The sequence below is a fragment of the Geospiza fortis genome, unplaced genomic scaffold (genome assembly GCF_000277835.1).
Source record: "Geospiza fortis unplaced genomic scaffold, GeoFor_1.0 scaffold450, whole genome shotgun sequence".
In the NCBI taxonomy this organism is placed as follows: Eukaryota; Metazoa; Chordata; class Aves; order Passeriformes; family Thraupidae; genus Geospiza; species Geospiza fortis.
This window is the reverse complement of record NW_005054416.1, coordinates 1,496,662-1,518,236: the sequence shown is the minus strand read 5'-3', so window position 1 is coordinate 1,518,236 and position 21,575 is coordinate 1,496,662. Positions and strand designations below refer to the sequence as shown.

General features: G+C 44.9%; 1 protein-coding gene across 1 annotated transcript in view; it reads left to right on the top strand.

The window, feature by feature from the left end:
* The window catches only part of PAK6 (p21 (RAC1) activated kinase 6), a 26,806-nt gene extending 6,633 nt beyond the window's left edge, over positions 1-20,173 (top strand). The window contains exons 4-11 of the mRNA XM_031061543.1: positions 3,564-3,772; positions 7,650-8,252; positions 11,390-11,881; positions 12,124-12,257; positions 14,933-15,059; positions 15,249-15,374; positions 16,046-16,180; positions 18,138-20,173. Coding sequence (XP_030917403.1) covers positions 3,569-3,772; positions 7,650-8,252; positions 11,390-11,881; positions 12,124-12,257; positions 14,933-15,059; positions 15,249-15,374; positions 16,046-16,180; positions 18,138-18,305 — 1,989 coding nt within the window. The 5' untranslated portion in view covers positions 3,564-3,568 and the 3' untranslated portion in view covers positions 18,306-20,173. The remainder of the gene's footprint in view (positions 1-3,563; positions 3,773-7,649; positions 8,253-11,389; positions 11,882-12,123; positions 12,258-14,932; positions 15,060-15,248; positions 15,375-16,045; positions 16,181-18,137) is intronic.
* The last annotated feature ends 1,402 nt before the right edge of the window (positions 20,174-21,575 follow it).

The window sequence follows — 21,575 nt, the reverse complement described above, 5'->3', positions numbered from 1 at the left end:
TGAGAGAATTTCAATCTCCGACTGCTTTTGTCTTGTGGTAGTGACTTTTATTATTTATGTTTGTGACATTTCTTACAGTACAGTTGTCAGCACTGAATGAAAGACTAAAGTCTAGTAGATTATTATAAAATCATTGTCACAGTATTTGTGTTGTTATATTAAAGGGATGCTGTCTATGTTTAAATACAGGTTTGGCTTGATTTACAAAATCTTATATGCATAAAATGTTCTTATGAATTTCTCACTGACTTAGAAAAGGCCTGGTTTATGTGTTTTATTTAACAATAAATATTCTTTAGCTGGGCATTGGAAATATAAGTAAATAGATCTTGCATGAAAACCACAAAGTGAAAGGAGACTGGTTAAATACAGACTTCCTCAATGAGATGCAAAACCTACCAAGATTATTAGAATTCATTGGATTTCAAATAACTATTTTTAGTGTATGTATTTCATTTGATCCTAATGCAGTTTACCTTTAAACCACCTGTCTGATCTCTTTATAATCAGGGATTGATGCTGACCATGTAGAGCAAATGCCATTGGATGCCCAGGGGTGTGTTGTATTTGGAGCTGATTACATTTTGTTGTTTTTAAGCTGTCTGTTTTAAGCCAATAAGGCAGATGCAGACCATGCCAACCAGTCACTTAAAACTGACCAGGAGCTCAGTAGGTGCTCCTTTCTGGGTTTTGGAAGCATGCTTTTGGCTATGGGATCCAGCTGTAGTCCACATGTTGATTGTCAGGGATAGAGATTTTATGTAAATATACAAATGTAGTGTTGTGTTTATGAGATGATGAAATAGAGCCACTTTTCTGGTTGGGGCCAAAATATCACGTGGGCTTTAAAATTTTGCATTTTGAAATACTTAAGCCAGAATCATTCTTGTTATGAGGAAATACCTGACATGTTCAGAAAACCATTGATGCTGCAAGTGCTAATGATTGTGGCATTTGTAACACCGTGTTTTACAGGAGCCTTTGCCACATGAAGCACTTAAAAAGCAAACTTAAGACTGTCTGCTATGCCCTGGGTATCCTCTCATTATGAAGTGAAGCTGTGAGAGTAGGAGCAGAAGAAGAGGTACTAGTTGAAATAGTAAGATCCCTGGGATTGCTGTGGCTGGGTGAAGGTGGATCAAGGAGCTGTCATAACTCGCAGGTAGTCAAGGATTCAGAACGGAACCACTTGCTGTAATACTACAGAGATACTCCCTGCTTTCCTTGGAGGCTCTCAAGCTCCTCAGCAGCTCCAGCTGTTGGTTTGAGCACTACTAACACCACGAGCTATTAGAGTATCTTTCCTTTCTGGGATTGTCTGCACTTTTTTTTCCTTAAAGAATTGCCCTCTGACTTTAGTCTTCATTATTAGTTAATAAGCAGCACCTAAGGGGCCTGAGAGATGAATCACTGTGTTTGAGGAGCTGCAATACAGACCTGGAGCATAGACACCCTTCCCATAAGCTCTCCATTAAGATCTATTTGGGTTTTCATTGGAGCTTGTTCTAAGCAAAGATTATTCTGGCTGAAAAATCTCTTCTAGGCAGAGCAGTTACTTCCAGTGTCTTTTGTAAGCTTTTTGGTTTTTTCTTTTCTTTCCTAACCTTTTGTTTTCTTTTTCACCTGTGAGGTATCTTTAGTAGGCTGTTGAAATAGCCAGTGCACGTGAAGTTGGTGTTTCACCAAGGATGGATTGCATGAATGGGGGGTTAGATGGAGCAAAGTCCTTCTCTGCCATACAAACACTTCCTATCCCTGTGACTGCAGGGTCATTGTAACCAAACTGGGAGCCATTGTGTATTGGATTTTCAATCCAATCCCAGTCTAGCACCAGGGAGCAAAGTCATTGTTCAGGTGGTGGCTGCACTTTGCTCCCTAAACAAGTTTAGAGTGGGACAATCTGGGAAATATTTGACATAGATTTCACTGGGATGTGCTGATTTTGGAGACTGGTGTCCTCCAGAAGTGTGTTCATGTCTATACTGCAGTGGGTTATCTCTCTATGCGGTCTGTCTCTCTGACCCTTGTAAATATTTACTCAGCACAAATAGTTGGAAGCTGAGGTCCTGTACAGGGGAAGAGTGACTGCTACAAAGTTGAAGATTAAGTGGCAAAAATCCTAAGCCTGATGTCAGGAAGAGATGGCATTCATGGCTGTAAGCAGTGTTAGTGGGAGGCAAATGCCAATAGGAATGTTGTCTTTGGAAAAGGAAGAGCATATAAATATTGTTATTTTTGTTTATTGGCAGATGTTAATTGCTTTAAAACCTGTGCAGCTTTTTCCTAAAGCAGTAGAGTCAAAGAACATTTCAGGGGAAAAGGGACCTTGAAAGATGCAGCCCAACCCCCCTGCTCAAGGCAGGGGGCAGCTTGGAGGGTCAGGCTGGATTACTCAGGGCTTTGGCTTTGAGAGCAAACCCCTGAGAATGGAGCCTGCCCAGCCTGTCTGGGCAGGCTGCTCCAATGTTGGACTCTCCTGGTCACAGGAAAGCTTTTCTTTCTATGCTGTTGGGACCACTCCTGTTTTGATTTATGCCTGTCTGTCTCTGTCTCTCACTCCCACCACTCCCCACTGTGAAAAACCTGGCTCTCCACAGAAAATCTCCTTACCTCACCCTGTCTTCCCTATCTGGTTTTTGTGAAGAGATTGTGTCAATCCACTGCAGTCCTCCAGCTTTCCCACCTCTTGTCTGCATTCAGAACTCTGGGTCTTCCTTTTCCTTCATATCTTCCTGATTTCAGAAAGGTCCAATCTCTGAGCTTGCTGTCTAAGTATCTTCTTTTTTAGTTATAAATTTGTTTATAAATTCTTAATTCAGATTTTGAAGTCTCCTGTGTTTGGGTATATTTCAGTGTTAGGTGCTTTTGGCTTGTTGCACTTGCACTGGCTGTTCACACAAGCTGTCTCTCTCAAGCCCCCAAGGGAAAAGAATCTTAGTTTTTAATTTTAGCTTCTTCAGCTACCTGCTGACAGAGCTTGATTTCCACCTACCACCTCCTCCCTCTCTCCCGAGCCCTCTGTCTAAGCAAGAAAAACTGAGATCCAGAGTCAGTCTCTGGCAGCTCTTCCTTTGGCAACAGCTCTACTGTCTTTAAATGGGAACCAAGTAGGTATTACTTACTTGGAGTAAGCAGTGGAAAGACGACCTGAGCCCTGTTCATTGCCACCTCAAATATCAGGCTTGTGGTGGAATCAGTGCTGTTTAACTGGGTGGATTCCAAAGCCATTTAATATAGGTATAAGCAGGTAAAATATAAGTATGTATCTCATAATTACTTTTTAAATAGTTTTATCAGGCAATATGAATTTGTAGAAATAAGGGAAGTCACTAGAAATCCCATCTGAGCCATGAACCTGCAAGGTGGCCTTGGGCAAAATCATTGCTCTCTTGGTCCCTGTTTCCTCATCTATAAAAGCAGGTGATCAACTCCTGATAAAGTGATTTTCACTGGTAAATGTTCTTAATACAACATAATTAACTCATAGAATTGATACCTGATTTTAACTGCTTGGGCACTTCAGCCCTAGACAGGCACTGACCGTGTTGCCCTCTCCCCCTCAGGCATCATGTTCCGGAAGAAGAAGAAGAAACGCCCGGAGATCTCAGCCCCGCAGAACTTTGAGCACCGTGTCCACACCTCATTTGACCCAAAGGAGGGCAAATTTGTGGGCCTGCCACCTCAATGGCAGAACATTCTGGACACACTGAGGCGCCCCAAGCCAGTGGTAGACCCTTCAAGAATCACAAGGATGCAGCTCCAGCCTATGAAGGTGAGGGAGGCAGACAGTTCTTTCCTGTTCCTCAGGGAGTTGCCTCCAAGTTGAGGCACTGCTTCTGGTGCCCCATGAATGCGACTAAGGGTGGTATCTGTATGGAATTCAGTGCATAGCAGGCTTTGATAGCCCAAGGTGATAGTAACTTCATCAGGAATAAGGACAGTAGGATCCTGACCTGTTGCTGTCGCTGTTGAAATAACCAGCTGGCTGCCTGTCACAGTGATGGGGACCTGTGAAAGCTCCTGTTGTAACTGACAGGACCCAGGATGCATTCAGCTGTTGAACAGGGAAGCCAAGAGAAGAATTTGTGGAGAGACCTGTTTTAGAAGGCTTGTCATTCTTGTGGGTGAGCAAATTTGGCTGGTAATTAAGTTGCCAGGGAAGTCTAAGTGGGAGAGAGAGAAATGTAGCACTGCCTTGCTGTTCATGGACAAGTGAGGAACACAAGGACTAAACTAGGGTCTGGGCTAAAAGGGTTAATAAACCAGCATTTTAATGGAAAGTGTGACACAGTAATGGGACAGTGTCTTTCAGTAAGGAAAAAGTGATTCCTGTAGATGGATGGGTTTCGATGGCTCTAGTACTGGCATCTGGAGCCTGTGTAAGTGACAGCAGGAACGTGCTGTGGGAAAAGGCAACTTCATGGTGACCTCTCAGGAAAGGAAATGAAAGATGATGACAGAAATATTGTGCTTAAAATCTTGCTTGCTTGGGAGAAGTTTTTGTTCCCAGTTAAAAAAAAAAATCCTGCAGGGGTCTAAAAACTGGAAGGTGTGTTGTAAAACAGAGATGTTGCTACTTGAGTTTTAGGAGGGATATAAAAAAGAGTTGGCTATCTGATGAATATATTTAGCTTTTTGTGTACAGGTGCTTAAAGCATGGGGAATAAAGGGGACTATATTTGGTTTAATGTAAGCTTCAGTACATAATCAAACCTACAAATGAAATGGCTCATCAGGATCTTTGAGCAGAATGCTGGTTTATAAAGGAAAAACTTGCTTAGGAAGAATAGGTGAAAAAAAAAAAAGACAGGAGGTACTGCCTGGTGTCCTGAATGTGCTTTGAGGTTCAAAATGTAGTAGAGGATAGGAGCACAATCCAGAGGAGAGATAAAATGTGTAATAAGAGACCAACTTGGTTAGATCAGGAGCTCTGTAATGAGCTTAAACTGCGGGAGGATTGCTCAGAAGAGTGGAAACTAGGTCAAGTTATAAAGGGCAAAGAGAAAAGAAATTCATGTAGGAGCAAAACTGGAAGGGCAATGCACAAAAAGAGATGTTATTCTCAAAGAACATAAAGGGCACTGAGGACACATCATGAGGGCAATGAGGAGGAGGAGAAGGATGAAGGAAAGAATTTGTTCACTGCGGGTTTTGGAAGAAACTTAACAGATGATACTGAGAATTCGTAAGTGTTTAATGATTTTTCTCTGGTCTTCATTAAGTGTGATCAGTGGACTGACAATTAGCATGAGGATAAAGGGATGAGAATGCAGACCAGAATAAGAAGAGAACAGGAACAGAAATGAGACTTAGCTAAGAAGTTGCATATTTTCGAGTCAGCTGGGCCTAATGAAATTCAAGGAATTGCAGATCAGTCAGAATAATTTCTATCCCCAGAAAGAGACTGGAACAAATAAGCAAGTAATCTATTTGCAGCCACTTCCAAGGAGATAGCAGGGTAATAGCTGGCAGCCAGTATGGATTTATCAAGAAAAAGAATCACATCAAGCAACCCAATTTTCATTAATCACAGGGTAGGGGGCTTTGGGTCAGGAAGAAGTGATAGCACTCCCCTGTATCTTGACTTCAGGGAGCCTCTGGGCACTGCACCGATGGCGTTTCCAGAGCAAGCCAAATTTCCTCAAGTATTAGGCAATGGATGCTCAAAAAATAGTGAGGCATCACTGTTGAAACAGAAATATGTGTGAAGAGATTTCCTGGAGTTTGCCCTGAGCCTTATTCTGGTCAGGACTTTCATGTCTGACTTACTAAACCCAAGGATGGTAAAAGCTGAAAGGAGGTGCAAATCCTTAAGAGAACAAGGACAGAATACCCAACAGGCTTTAAAAAACTAAAGAATCATCTTAAACTAACACTGTTTTTCCCAGTAATTCCAAATGCAAGCACTCTCATGGACTGCATAACAAAGCTGACTGTTTCTGGTAAACTCCATTTGAATTAACTCTGATTCAATGATACCAATCAATTAGATTTTTTTTTCTTCAAGTGCTAGTTGGCCAAGCCCTTGTATATAGTCCTGGATTAAATTACCATAGTAGTTCCGGGGTTTGTGTGTAGCTTATAAAAAGGTGCTTTTCTTGTTAGAACTTCTCAGTTTTGGTCAGTAAGGCATGTAAGAGCACTCCATATACATTTGGCTCAAATTTGGATGTTTCCTCATTAATCTGGTGCAATGCTTAAACACAGCAGCAAAGCAAGATTAACTCCCATCTTCCCTGTCTGCTGCAGCTAGGCCTGACTTCATGGGAGTGACCTGAGTCTAATTCTAGGGAGTTTTAGCTAGAAGGGGAGAAGAGCACTGCAGTGGATTTTCTGGAGGGGCCATAGCATATTGTTGGAGGCTTCTTATTTTGAGAATACCCATGTCTTTCTGGAATTACTTTTGTCCATTTTGGACAAAAAGTTCATGTCCCCAGCAGATTGTTCCGTGACAGCAGCTGGGCTGTGGAGGAAGGGGGTGTGTGTGTGGTGAGAGAGTAGGAGTGAAGACCAGAATTTCCAGCTGCAGCTGGTGTGTGTGCCATGGAATGAGTTGAGTTGTCCTTTCTTCACCCTGTTGAACAAAAATCTTCTGTTCTGCTTTTCATTCTCAGACACTGAGCAAACCAGGTGCTCGTTTGTGCACTGTGGTGGTGTTCTGTTGAAATTACTGGAGCTACTGTGTTGCACCAGCTAAGTATTAGTCTCAGTGTAATTAATTCAGCATGTTTAGAAGATCCCTGGAGCTCAGTTAGCAAACAGAAGATTGCTGTCACTCCAGGGAAGGACTTTCCTCAAGCAGAGGTTCAGGAAAGTGTAGGAGTGATCCTGTGCTGCGAATTTCTGTGGAGAAATGAAACATTTTGGTTCCCAGCACTAGAAAAGCTTCTGTAAGCTTTTCAGTTCCAGAAAAAAAACAAGGTAGAACACTACCTAATATACCAACAGCTTCAAGTGTCCTACTGTACAGAGCTGGTGCCTGTTTGGATGGAAGCCTTGTTCTTCAGTGTTTGCTTACAAGGCAGTTGTGAGCTGCTGTGACCCTTTGTTCATCATTTTTAATTATAATAGCTTGGCAGAGTAGAGCAGGGAGGCAGAGTTGGAACAGCGCAGTCTGCAGTGGTCAGGATTAGGATGTATTAGCAGAAATTGTAGAGAAGCCGACTGAGGGATGCTGGTTACAATGCTACTGAGAGTGCTTCAGGGGAGAGATGAACCTTGTGTTGGCACAGCAAAGGTGAGTTTTGCAAATGGAGCCTGCAGCATGCTAGAACTTCTGAGAACTAATATTTCAGGAGCTTGCTGAGTGCATTAGTGATGTATGTAGTGTCACACAGTTTCAGCACAAGAAAGCCAGGAGTGTTGAAATACCCCAGTTTTGCTCTAATATAGTCTTTTAGAATGTGAGCACAACAGCAGAATTGACTGTTCTGGCTGACAGCACTGCTGCTCTGACAGCAGGATGTAACCCAAGGACTTTTATTTTCCCTCAGTAAAGGACATTGAAACAAAAGACAAAAATTGGTAATTTTTCCTGAATTCCTTGAGTTGTCTTTGGCTATATGTACAAAATCTAACCTTTGGTAAGACAAATTGAGCCTTGATTCTTACAACTCTGACTTGTTTCTCACCTTCCCTGTGTTTCCCAGACTGTGGTGCGGGGCAGCACTGTGGAAGTGGAAGGCTACATCTCTGGGTTGCTCAATGACATCCAGAAGCTTTCTGCCATCAGCTCGAACACTCTGAGGGGCAGGAGCCCCACCAGCAGGAGGAGAGCCCAGTCGCTCGGGCTCCTGGGAGATGAGAGACCCCCAGACATGTACCTTCAGAGTCCTGAAGGAGACTGGGCAGACAAGTATGGGAACTACCTCAACTGCAATGGTGGGTCCAAGGTGGCCCGGAGGCAGACCATGTGGCCAGATTACAAACCCCGCCTGGAAGGGCAGTCTCATCCCAACGGGATGGTGACAAAAGCCCAGTCCCTGGGGCCATCGGAGTTCCAGGGCACCGATGGCAGCTGTCTGCAGCGCACCTCTGGGCTGCAGCACGTGCCTGCTGTGCCGGGGGAGAGCGAAATGGCCATGAAAAGCCCGGAGGAGGGCTGGCTTCAGCGCCAACCCAGCGCCAGGCCCTCCGGGGAGGGCAGCCCCAGCTCCAAATCACGGGAGAACAGCCTGAAGAGGAGGCTCTTGCGCAGCGTGTTCCCCTCGTCCAGCACCTCAAACAAGCCGGGCCCTCCCCTCCAGATCAAGGTAAGAGTTATTCACTGGACTGCAGTGTTGACTTTACAGTTCCAGAGGTTACATATGCAGCCAATTTAATTGCAAACATCGGGCAACCATCTGTTCTTGTTATGATTAATGTTGGAATCAAAATATTCCTGAGCAGAGGAAATGTGTGGTCCGCCTGAGCTCCACGAGATGCTGCAAGGCACAGCTCAGGATGGCAGCCAGATCTCCAGCAGAAGGTTTGGCGGAGCTGCAGGAGCGTGGGCTGGGAAGGACGAGGGGTCTTAGTCACTACCTTCTGTGAGGTAAAGGCATAACTGCAATGCCATTCTGCTGACCCCAAAAAGCCTTTGCCATTTGGGAAATTGCCACGATTTACATTAGCAGTGTATTCTTCTGCCTGTGTAAACCAGAACTAACCTGGGGGAGTGTGTTGGTTATAGCTCTATCTGCCAGGCCACTACAGCAGCAGGGTTTGCAGCAGCACCCACGGTGCTGTCACACAGGAAGTCAGATTGTTGGATTTTGTAAAGGGTGGGACAGCTCATAGCTACAGCTCCCCCAGGAAAGCTGTCCTGAATGGATGACTCATTTCTTGTTAAACTGAAAATCTCTGGTTCCTGGTACTGGATAGGAAATGCAGCCATTGCTTTTTTTCCATTCTGGGCTGATCCAGCATCCGTCTTCTGTGCGTGGCTTCAAAGCTGATACTGGGCCTGGCTGATTCCCAACAGCTGTGAGCTGGGAGGATGATGACAAGAGCCACTGTCCAAACTAACCTGACTGTTCTGAAGGGTGTTGCAGGGAGGAGATGTCTCCAATCCAGTTTCTTGCAGTTTGTATAAGGACCCAGGCTCAAGGCTTTGGGCACAGTAGGTTTCCTTTCCAAAGGAGAGGAGTTTGGAAGAATGCAGTCCTTGTGTAACACAAACTGCACTTATTGCTGTCTCAGTGACTCTGGGCTGATTTACATTGCTTCGAGGCCTATCCCCTTAGTACCTAGAACTGGCCTCTTCTCTCTTCCCCAGAGTGTCTTTGCCATGCTCAGCACTTCCAGGAGCAGGAGCAGAAGTTACCAGCCAAGTTGAATGTGCTTGGGAGTGTGTGAACTCCAGCTGTTTGTCAGAGGAGAGGAATAGGGAAGACCTTTAAGACTAATCTGTCTCCCTACTCCAGTGAGGGATCTGTGCCATAGTTGTTTATCCAAGATGTTTTTACCAGCCTCTGATGATGAAAACCTGGGTCTCCTGCTCTAATGGAGCTGATGGTGTGTAAGAAATGTGTAAGTGCAGATTAAAGGAACAGTAATATAACTGAATCATGGAATCCCAGACTGGTTTGGTTGGTAGAGACCTCAGTGTCCATCGGGTTCCACCCTCTGCCATGGGCAGGGACACCTTCCACTAGACCAGGCTGCTCCAACCTGGTCTTGAACACTTCCAGAGATGGTGTATCCACCACTTGGCTGGGTAGCTGGCTGAAATGAAAAGGTGGTGCCTTGAAAAGCACCATGGTAAGTTTGAATGCACCTTCCTTATGAGGGGAAGGAGTGGAAGAACCAGTGACACCTCAAAATGTCCCAAGACAGAGAACATGTACATGGGGACTGTCAGATTACAGGAGCAGGAAATAAGACTTACGTGTGGTTAAGCAAACCTGTGTGAGCTTGCATGCGTGTTGTGTGCCCTTCTGCATGCTCTGGGTTATGTAAAACGTGGTTTTTTTCTCTCTCCTGAGACAAAACAAGATTTGGGAAGTAAATTCTGTGTTGCTGTGAGCATGTCAGCACAGGACTGCAGGGGTGGAGCTGGTGTACATGGAGGAAGGAGCTCCTGACAGACAGTTGTGTTTGTGCTGTGCCTGATGCTGCTAAATCGCGTATTCCAGGGCCTCTCTGTGTGTGAGGCTTATGCAGATTCTGCTCTTGACAAAAATCCTTGATTAAAACCCAAAGTGCATAGAATTAAATCCTACACAATTATTCCCTGTCTGAGACAGAGAAAATGAGTGCTCTTGTAAAAAATTCTCGATTGGCAGTTTTCAGTTCCCATGCCCATATTATTAACTTTATTAATAAACTCTCTGAATTGTGAGAGAGAAAAAGCTTTTTGCTTTGAAGTTTCTGTTTTGCCCTATAATATAAATGATGGGTTTGCTCTTTCTGAAGTTGCTTCTTTGACAGATCTACTATTATTTTGCATATATTTATATACATATAGTATGTATATTATACATATACGTATGTACGTATATAATGTATTTTGTACCTCACCTGCTAAATGTTGTTGATTTTAATTAATCAGCATTTCCAGGGTGAGTATTAGCACGACAGTGTTTATCCTTCCTGGCATGGGAATGCGTATCCTGAAGCCACATTCCCACAGGCTGTGATCTTACTACATCTTCTACACTAAATAGGGTTGGGCCTGCTTGTCATTTGAGTGGGAGGTCTCCAAAAACCTCGAGCATTGCTAATCCAAATTCACTGCAGGTTAGTTTTAAGCCAGCAAGGGGGCAGGTGGCTCTGTGTAGCTGGAGTCTTATGTTGGCTGCCTCCAGCTGTCTTGGTGCCTGGTGCTTTTCCCAAAGTGGAGAGCTAATTCCATGCCTGATCGACAGGAATGCTCTGCAGGTACCAGTGGAAAGCGCAGAGAGTGTTTTCAGTAGGCAGAGTGTAATTACCCAAAGGGAATTAGGCCAAGACTTCAAAGTGATTTACAGCCTTGGCATGAATCCCCTTTCCTTTTATACAAAGGAAGATCAGAGGCATGGAGGGATAAAGGATTTTCAAATTCTCTGCAGCACAGGTTGCCCCTGATTTTTGATGGCAAGGTTGGAATGCTTTTTAGCAGCTGGGGTTTTTTTCTGTGGGTTTTGTGTCTTGGTGTTTTTTTTAAAGCATGTTCCCTTTAAACTGGCTCGATTTGGAGGCCGCTAGAGCATAGCACCTATTCACTAAGGGATTCTTGAAGATCTGCATCTAAGGAGATCTTCATCCAAGCCATGTGTTGGGCAGACCTGGAGACAAGAACCTGAAGCTCTTGACTCCAGTCTGCTCCAAGATGTGCTAGGGCAGAGTGGGATGACATAGAACTGATTTCTCACCTCTCTGCTTGTTAATCCAACCATCACTTTGTTTTTCCTCTTTGTTCTTCTTGAAGCCTAATGCTTTCTTCAAGCCCCAGCAGTGGGGTTCCCCCCACAGCCCTGCAGCCAAAGCCCAGTCTCTCCCCCCAGACCAACCTGCCTCCGAGTTCCCCAGGATGATCTGCGAAGCTGGGACCCCCCAGAAGTCCCCAACAGCAGAGAAGGCTGTGGCAGTGCCACCAGGCCGGCCCTCCCCAGCGGGGTCCCCCAGGAACAGGCAGACCCAGACCAGTTCCAGCAACCTCCACCTGCCCCAGGACTCTGCTGGGAAGGGGCAGCCACCCAGTGAGGACCCTGGGGTTGTGACTCACGAGCAGTTCAAAGCTGCCCTCAGGATGGTTGTGGACCAGGGAGATCCCAGGACACTGCTGGAGAATTACATCAAGATTGGGGAAGGCTCCACAGGAATCGTGTGCATCGCTCGGGAGAAGCACTCGGGGCGCCAGGTGGCCGTGAAAATGATGGACCTGAGGAAGCAGCAGCGCCGGGAGCTCCTCTTCAATGAGGTGAGGGTGCTGGAGACAGGGGGATTCTGCTGTCCTCCTTGGAACCATCAGTGTGGCAAAAAGAAGGGAAGAGCAGGATCATCTTCCTTTTAGTAGTGTTATGCTCATACCAAGAACAGCTGTTGCTGGGGGGATGGAGGCTCTGTGCTGTAGTTGCAGGGCTGTGTGTACTTACTTGGTTGGATAGGATGAAGTGTGGTGAGTGATTTTGTGGTGGTCACTTGTCCTCTATGGTTTTACAGGTGGTGATAATGAGGGACTATCAACATGTCAACGTCGTGGAGATGTACAAGAGCTACCTCGTGGGAGAGGAGCTCTGGGTGCTGATGGAGTTCCTGCAGGGAGGAGCCCTCACAGACATCGTGTCTCAGATCAGGTATAAAGCAAAATCCCAGACATCAACATGGGAGAGCAAGGACAGCAGAGTGGGGATTTCTGGGACAAATTGGTTCCCTCAGAGATCTTGTGTTTGCAGTGCCTTGAAACTACTACAGTTTATAACTGTTATCAATTTTGAATATGTGATAATACTTCTGATGTAGAAGGGACTAATTTAAAGTACTGATCCCTTTAGATACCCACTAGTCATCTCCTTGATGACCTTCCCTGTAAAATACAGTACTTAAAAAAAGTGTTTACTATATCTGTTGAATCCTGGCCAGGAACTTCATTGAATAAGTATTAAAAAAATAGTTTTCAGTGATGCAACCTTAGCCACAAATTCAACCTCACTAACTCCCCTGGAGAAGTGCAGCAGAGCCTTGAGATCTGGACTCCTTCCCAAATTTCACTGCTTAAAGATAGCAACGACTGGACACTCTCCTAAATTTGTTTCATTATCTACACTGCTTGAATTCAATAGTACCCAAGGCATTTCTGTAGGGCAAATAAGTTGTTCTCAGATGGCCTCTGGTCCCTCTCAGAAGGTGGTCTGATGTTGCATTATGGTGATTGTGTCTTACCCATGACTCTGGAGCACCCTCCTCCTGCTTCAGAGCAGTCCTGCAAGGCTGGAAACTGGGACAGGGAATGCCAGTGGAAAGACTGACCAAGAAAGTCTGTAGGATGAGAGTTTCTTTTTGGAAGATTCAGGATCTTAACTGGATTACAGTTAGGCAGTATTGATAGTTCAATTGTATTTAGTTTTTAAAAAACCGTAGTATACCTTTAGCTCACATATGTGCTTGGCCTAGGTCCTGTGGTGGGTTTAACGCAGGTATCTTACTCTGCTTGGTGGATTTAAGGCATGTATCTTGCTCTGTTGGGTTATGAGGTTTGGAAGTACAATTTTGAGAGCATCAAGAGCCACGTTGTCCTCTGTAGCCTCCACAACCCCACTTGGAAGGAGCGCCCTAGAGACACTTACCTGGGCAAGCCCTTCCAGAATTGAGTTCAGGGGCATCTCAGGGTCTGCAAGCCAACATTTAATCCTGAGGAGTGCTCAGTTACAGCTTACAGGGCCAATGAAACTCTTGTAGTTCTTGGCTAGTACTGAATTACAGATAAAAAGTGATGAAGAGGTTTATGAAGGGTCTGTGTATTTATATCCACCAGTGAGACCTCAGCCTAGATTTGTTTAAAGAAGCTCCCTTTAAACCTGTTAGTGAATGCTTTTTTTTAACCTCATGATGGAAGAAAGATCTGTTATAACCATAACATTTATCAGAAGTAAGCTGCAAACCTTTATCAGTTTTTCCCAGGAAGAAAAATGCCATCATTGCAGTCATTAAACTTTTGCTGAGGGGGATAAGTGATTTACATCTCCAGGAGTGAGGTAATCCTCCAGTAATCTGTTTTACACTATGCAGTCACTCGACTGAAACCAAATTCCATACGTGACAGGGTGAAAATGCACCTCTTGTGATCTTTGGGAACCCCAGGGCTTTCAGGTGGATCAGCTCAGGCACTGTGAAAGGAAAAGCACTGTTCCTAAAGGCATTGGGTTCTGTGCTGGGAAGTGCCACAGGTAGCCTTTGTCCCTCTCCCTTTTCAGATTAAATCTTAAAGGCAGAAGTAGCCCCCTGACATCCCTCAGATTTGGTTGCCATCAGTGTGGCACAGTGCAGCTACAACCTTGTAGCTGTCCTGGTTTGGAAGAGTAAGATATGGGATGCCAGAAAAGCAGCACAAGTGTAGGTTTCTCAGCTGATGGTGTAGGAATTGTTATGGGTTTCGAAAGTACTGTTCACTGCACAGTTCTGCCTTCTGAGTGCTCTCTTCTCCTTAGGCTCACTTGCAGATCCAAATCTGAGGAGGTTTCATTTCTGTCCTCAACCAGGGGTTGTTCAGAACAACAGCTAGAGACAGGCTGAGAATCCAAAGTACTCAAATTGGTACTTCAGCTATTCTTTGAAATCATTTACTTCTAGCATTGCTTAGTATAAACATGCAGAGCTGTCACTGTCCCCAGGTACAGGAGAGAATTTTCATTTCTACCATTTTCACTTGAATGTGAAGGTTTCTGTATTGCTATTCTAAACAGCAACAGCTTCTAAAGAGGGGCTTCTTGTGGCTCATATTCCATGTGCCAACAGTGGTAGAAATCAGTAGTGCCTTCCCTGCTTGTAGCCTGTGCTATCTTTAGTTAGGTGTGAGTGTACCCCAAGTGTCTGCAAACACCTAAAGGATCCTAAAGGATCTCTGTATTCACTGTCAAATTATGCATTTGGATGTTTTGTGGATACAGTTGCATAATAAGCCTTGTGAATAATGTCTTTACTGTGTTTGCTTAAAAAAAGCTGTCTCACCAGTTACTGCAGCACCTTGGCATCAAGCAGCACTTCTGCCTGTCAGAACTGCTTGAAACAGCATCTTGCAGAATGAATTTAGGTACAGAACTCGAAATGCAATTTCTCGGTCTTAAACCTATGAAAACTTTAAAGTTGTCAACCATCAAATAAAAAATGTTTTCCTCAGTAACAGACGTGGAAGAGTGGTGAAGGTGAGATGGTGATTGTCACAGGGAACCAAAGTGTCTGTGTTCAAACCCCTGTGTCCCTGTGAAGGAACACTGTGCTCTGCACAGTTTAAGTGCCCTGTCTGTAATTGCAGGCTGAACGAGGAGCAGATTGCCACAGTGTGTGAGTCGGTGCTGCAGGCTCTGTCCTATCTCCACTCTCAGGGGGTCATTCACCGAGACATCAAGAGCGACTCCATTCTTCTGACGTTGGATGGCAGGGTGTGTTTCCTCAGACAAATTGTTTCCTGTCTTCTGCTGCTGCAGCCTCTGTCCCTTACTTCCTTTCTGGTTCCCCATCCCTTGTTTTCCCCTTGTCTTTTTACTCTCTTTATCATCTTTGTCTGTGGCGTTTCCCTCTGTGTTGTTTAAGGCTTATTTTTACGGTTGGTTGCTTTTCTCTTTGTACAGGTCAAACTCTCTGATTTTGGCTTCTGTGCTCAGATCAGTAAAGATGTACCTAAAAGAAAATCCCTGGTGGGTACTCCTTATTGGATGGCTCCAGAAGTCATTGCAAGGATACCATACACCACTGAGGTAAGGGACCGCCTCCCTAATAGCAGGAGAGGAGGTAATATTCTGAAGTGTCACAGGAAAATAACTATTGGCTTTTCTAGGAAGTCTCTAGATTCTATTTAGAAAATAAACCCAACTATGACTACAGCTTTGATGGTGATGACATCAATATTTCCTAAATCAGTAGAAAACCAGATTTTTCTGCTTCTAGGAACAGGGCATCAACTTCTATTTTTACACCTAAAGCTTGGCCTAGACTTGTGTCTGCTGTGGACTGATGTGAGCAAGGAGCAGCCTGTGACATTATAGGGATCAGTAAATCAATTCCATAAAGGGAGGCGGTGGCGGGGGGAGATGTGAGCTCTGAGAGGCTCACCTCAGGGAAGGCAGACATGGGAACTCTGGAGTTCTGGGCAGGTGGCAGCAGACTGACTAGTTTTGTTTACCATCCAGCCAGGTACAAGCAGTTACTTGCACACCTTTACATGTTGCAACACCAGCATGGCTCAGTCCTGGGTGCAAAATTGACTTTATTAAACTTCTGTAAGGAGCCCAAAAGCATTAAGGGCATCAGTGTTGGACTGTCTTGGTACCATTTGTCATGGGTGGGGTGTTGTGGTCTTTGTGAAAGCAACAAAACAAAGACCTGCTCCTCTGGAGTGTGTGTATTGATATGACATTGTCTCCCACAGGTGGATATCTGGTCCCTGGGGATCATGGTGATAGAGATGGTAGATGGAGAACCCCCCTACTTTAGTGATTCTCCAGTCCAGGCAATGAAGAGACTCCGTGACAGCCCTCCTCCCAAACTGAAAAATTTCCACAGGGTGAGCATGCTGCCAAACACTTGTAAGCCTGATGGTTATCATGGGCAAATAACCATATCAGCTGTTCCCAGTAGAGCTGGCTGTGGAAATGGTCTTGCTAGGACACGTTTCTTGGGGAACAGCTTTGGCCTCGGGGTCTTAGTGGCTGCAAGCTGCTGCTGACAGCTGGTGGCTGCTTTAGGGAACAGCCCTGGCAGTGTGAGGGCACCTGGGCATAAATGGAGAGTGCAGGTTAGAGCTGCTTCAGGTGGACCCAGCAGTTGCCAGCTTACTGATGTTGATTGAGTAGCTTATCTTCCAGGGGAGGGAGCAGGAGGATCCCTGCTCTTGGGAGTTTTCAGCTTCATGGCCTTTGGGACTACAAAGGATGCATTATGGTCAGAGCAGGTGAGCTCAGGACAGATACCAACTCATGGAGACACTGCAGTAGCTCAGAAGATGAACTTGGCTCCACGGTTTCTTAGGAAAAAGTAGCAGTGACATAAGAAATAGTGATCACCTTTCAGTGCCCACTTAAAGAAATCTTCTTTTCATTCCATGCCCAGCCTCTGAGATCAAACAGCTTCTGCAGCATCCTGAGTACCCAGCCTTTCCAATTAATCAGAGCATCTGCAGCTGCTAAAACTGAATTATTTAAGAGAGTAGACTGCTGAACTAACAGCACACATTCCAACATCAACAGCTGTTCTTTCCTTTTTGCCTTAGCAACATTAATTAAAATTTCACGGTCACATTCTGGACCCAGTGCTTGCTCTCCTTGGGCAGTGTAAAACCATCCTGGTCTGTGTCACACCTTGCTTGGTGACATGGGCATGCCACAGGCTGTGGCAGCCAGAGCTGGTTACGGTCTTGCTCTGCTCCACTTTGTACTGGGAAGCAGACTGGCTTCCAGCAGACTGATTTACAAGCTGGTGGGCATCCTCCCCAGTGTCCTGCTGGAGTGCGGCTCCAGCTGTGGATCCAGCCCTCCATTCTGGTGCTCATTCATGGCTCACTGTCGTCAGTGACTGCAGTTCTGGGGGCAGCAGGTTAAAGGGATACCACCTAGGATAATCCCTGCTGCATTGCTAAAGCATGGGCAGATTTATAGACAGGGATACAGGCTGGATCCTGGCACTCATCCTGAGCTGTGTGGTGCCTTCTCCAGCAATTCCAGGCAAAGTCATCCAAAGCACTCCTGAGATGAGCAGTTCCTCAGTGTGAACGGTATTTCAGGATCTACTGAGGGAACCAGAGCTGGGGAAATGCCCCCAGTCTAAGCTGGATGTAATTATCAGCATTACAGTAAATAAATATATGCCAAGATCATTTTTTAATTCCATTTTAATGATGAAGAGGATTAAACCAGTCAGAGATGTGCAGGGTCATGAAGTGATGCCTGGGGCTGGCTACTACCAGGCTTTTACACTTCTTTCAAAGGACAAACCTGTGAGGTCGTTCAGCTTTTTGGTACTGGTGCTGGTGCTGCAGCTTCTTCATCTTCTTGTACTATTAGCATGAGGGTTTTTCAGGCTCTCCGAACCTAGGAGAGGACTCTATTTACTACCTTTCCATAATCTGTGACCAGTAAAAGAATGGATTGGTGCCCCCTTCCCACCCAAGTGATGTGCCCAGGTAGCAGGAGTCCTGCAGAGTTTTTGAGCTGAAATCCAGGAAAGTTTAAGTAACAAAGTGAGAAGCAGAAGTAACTCAAATGGAAGGATGTGGCAGGTAGTCTTAGTTTAATTGACTGTATCCCATTCAAAAGAAAACAACCTAAGTGTTGTGCCTAGCAGTGACAGAAAGTTATGTCCATAGCATAAAAAGCATGTGACCTGTGTCACATTGCTGGAAAAACAGGGATACAGATTGAGAATGTGCAGGATCCTTTTAACCACACCCACCTTGGCAGCCTGGTGTTGCATGAGCTGTGCCTGGTCCCTTTGCAGGGTTGACTTGGTTGGTTGCTTTTTCACAGACCTCTCCAGTTCTGAGAGACTTCTTGGAGAGGATGTTGACACGAGATCCATTGGAAAGAGCAACAGCACAAGAACTTCTGGATCACCCCTTTTTGCTCCAGACGGGACTTCCAGAGTGCTTGGTGCCCCTTATCCAACAGTACAGGAAGCGCACCTCCACCTGCTGACTTTATATGAGGGGAAACTCTAGGGAAAAGGAATGTTTATTCAAAAAATATATAGAAAAAATTAAGAGCCCAGGCAGTCTCAACCTGTGAATGGTGCTTGGAACTTGCCAGTGATTGTTTTGGAGGACAAATGTGAATCCTGTCCATGCATCCTCAGCCTCCTGTGGCTTCTTCTTTGCTGAAGACAATCAATACAGACTGGATCTGAGTGAGACCAAGTCTGTCTCAAGGATAAAGCGGGTATTCCATGGCTTGCGGATCACTGCTGCCGAAGGATGGCGTTCAAAACTGGAGTCTGAAGTTGTGTTTCCGAATGTCTGTGGGTTTCTGCACACCCAGGCTGCTGACTACTGAGCTGGAACGATATTTCCCACTTAGAAATGTGATCTTTGTTTCCTTCATTGTGCACTGGAGCCATGAGCTGACTCACTTTGGGGCACAGACCCCTTTAAACTGTCAATGCACAAAGACTTTTTTTTTTCCTCTGAGACTTTTTCACAGATTATTTTAATTTCCCTTGGTTAAATATGGACCTAGAAACCTGCACACACTTCCTTAGGGAGCAGATGTGATATGTATATATTCGTTTCTAAGTGGCTCTCTTGCATCAACATGCTTCTCTTTTGCTGCAGAATGTGTATGGTTTAGTGGTCAATCTTGAATCCATTTCATGATTTTAAACTTTTGGAGGGGGAACCCCTTGGATATGGTCCTCAAAGTGGACTCTATGAAGACCAGGTGCTCTTACCACCAGGATCTTATGGTTAAAAATTCACCATTTGCAACACCTTGTGTGCTGGTTGGAATGTGAACAGCATGCTCCTGTGGCTTGCTTTTCCAGTCCTTTCTCTCTGGAGAGGCTGAGAAGTGCTGCCCCGGGGCAGTTATTGGGTAGCATTTTGGGGATGCTGTAGGAGACCAAATGGAAATATTTGAGCTGTCCTGCATATCCCAGGACTGATTTTTTGTGTTTGTGTGCTGCTGTCTGGCTATTGGTCTGCCCTTCCCCATCAGCCCTTTAATCTGGAAGGTTTCTGGTTGTCTTAAACAGTTCTTTCAGTTATTTTGACGTAGTTTTAGGTATTTTGTATGCTGCACTCTCTGATCAGTGAGATCCTCAAGGTAATTGGCCTCTAGGTCAGGATTAACATTGTACAGTGATGGTGTGTGTTGTTGTGAGGTCTCAAGAATATATTTGTAGATGTGGAGCTGGGATCTTGTTTTGAAACTCCAGATACCAAGATTTTGGACTTTTAGTTATTCTCAGGACAGTCCTGCTGTCTCAGAAACTGACCTCAGAACTGCGTTTTCTTCAGAAGATGTTAATAACCTCTGTCCTCTGCTATTTGCTCCAGCTACAGATCCTGCTTCAAAATTGAAGCCATGGTTGATTACTTGAAGTAATTTGGGATGGAATTCATCTGCACTGCTGCCAACCATCAAAGGGTGGGCACCCAGTCTGCGGAATGTGTAGGTTGGCTCTGTAGCCCATGGGGAGAGGAACACCCCTGGGGGAACAACTCCAGAGGTGGTTCATCCCCTTGGTTCAGACACCTGCTGAAGGACAAAATCGCTCTCTCTCTCCCCCATGGCAGGTAGAGAGGTCATAGGGGGTTTCTGTAGACTGGATGTCTAAGTTTGGGCTGATGGAGTTGGTTGAAATTAATTCATTAAGCTCCTCCTTAGCTGCACTGGAAAATTTTTGATGTAAAATGTTTCTGTATTCCAGATATATTGCTTTTTTTTAATGCGAAAAAAGCAGGGCTTGGAAAAGATTTATAATTTGAAACAAACAGTCCTGCTCGTCTTTAGTTGTGAATCCTTTGCACTTGTGTTTTAAATTAAAGTAGTTCTTGATTTATTCATAAGTCTGTTACAGTGTTGAGATGCTTAAAATTGTGTCTGTAGTTCAGAGATGCGAGTGTGAACCTTGGAGTCTGCTCTAACTTCCCTGTTCTGTGGCTATATGGCTTCTAAAATTAGCGAGACTGGGGCAGGAACATTGATCCTGAGTCCTGAAACAAAGGCTTCTGGGAGACAGGGATGACAGGTTTAGCATTTAACACCATTTTATACTTTAGCCCAAATCTGACTAAACACAGTGAGGGAAGGTCCTGGAAAAATTGCCTTCAAGTATCTTATAAAATTTTAAATTCTCATTACCATATTTCTGAGGAATGCAGAAAGGATCCATCTTCTTGTGCAGTGTAGAATTAAATTCCTGCTTCTTATGTTTCTCTCTTTGCAGTTCATGCATGGCCCAGCACCAGTTAACTGCTCCATTACTTAGATGAGTGTGGAATCAAACATAAATCCTAAAATAAGTCTAGATTAGCTGAGAGATTGAAGCTCCGTCTCCAGGGCCAACAGCTCCTTCCCCAGGAACCAGGCAGCCAGGATGAATGAGGATGGAGAGCAGGTTTGGAATTTGTATTGCAGTAGTGTTCAGGTCAGGATTTCACGTATGCTTGCTTACATCTGATTGTACAACAAGGTGTAGCCTCTTCTCTGACGAGCTCAGAGCCTACTCAGTGGGTAATTATGCTCAGAGATGCTGTTTTCTCTGAGTATCTTTCCTTTTCTACAAGGATGCACTCATGTCTCAGGGTTTGCTGCTGTTCTGTCATGTTTCCCCTGAATCCTTCCCTTTTATTTTCCTTCCTGTCAGCTTTGCTGGTATAGAGCCTTTTTCCTTGCTGGCATAGCTCTGGCAATCAGCATCCAGGAGGCCTTTGAAGATGGCACATGGTATTTATATGAACAATTTGCTGAATCAAACAGGGAGTCTGTCAGTGCTGTCACATCCCAATTGCACTGGTTTATCTATAATGGTGCCTGTCTCCCTCCAACAGGCCTCTGATGCTGGATGCAGCAGCTTATTGTCCCATTTATTTTGGAACAGAACAAATCTCTGTGTAGAGGCCCCTGTTTTTTAACCAGTGGCAACAGAAGGACCCTGGTTTAAATTAGGTTCCTGAATTTGATATTGTTCAGTTTGGTTTGAGTCAAGTGCCATCCTTCCCCTGCAGACTGGGGAGAGCTGCTGGCTGTGCTCAGGTTATAAATGGGATAACAAGTAATAATCTAGATAATCTTGGGGAATCTTGACATGTGAGATACATGTGGGGCAGTGAGAGTATCTCTAAAATGGAATAGATAACTGTGCAGCAGCTCCTTCTCTGAGTGCCTTAGGCACATCAGCAGTACCTTTGCTATGGAGATAAAAAGGACTGGGGTCATCTAGGTACAGTGTCTCCTGTTTGTGTCCCT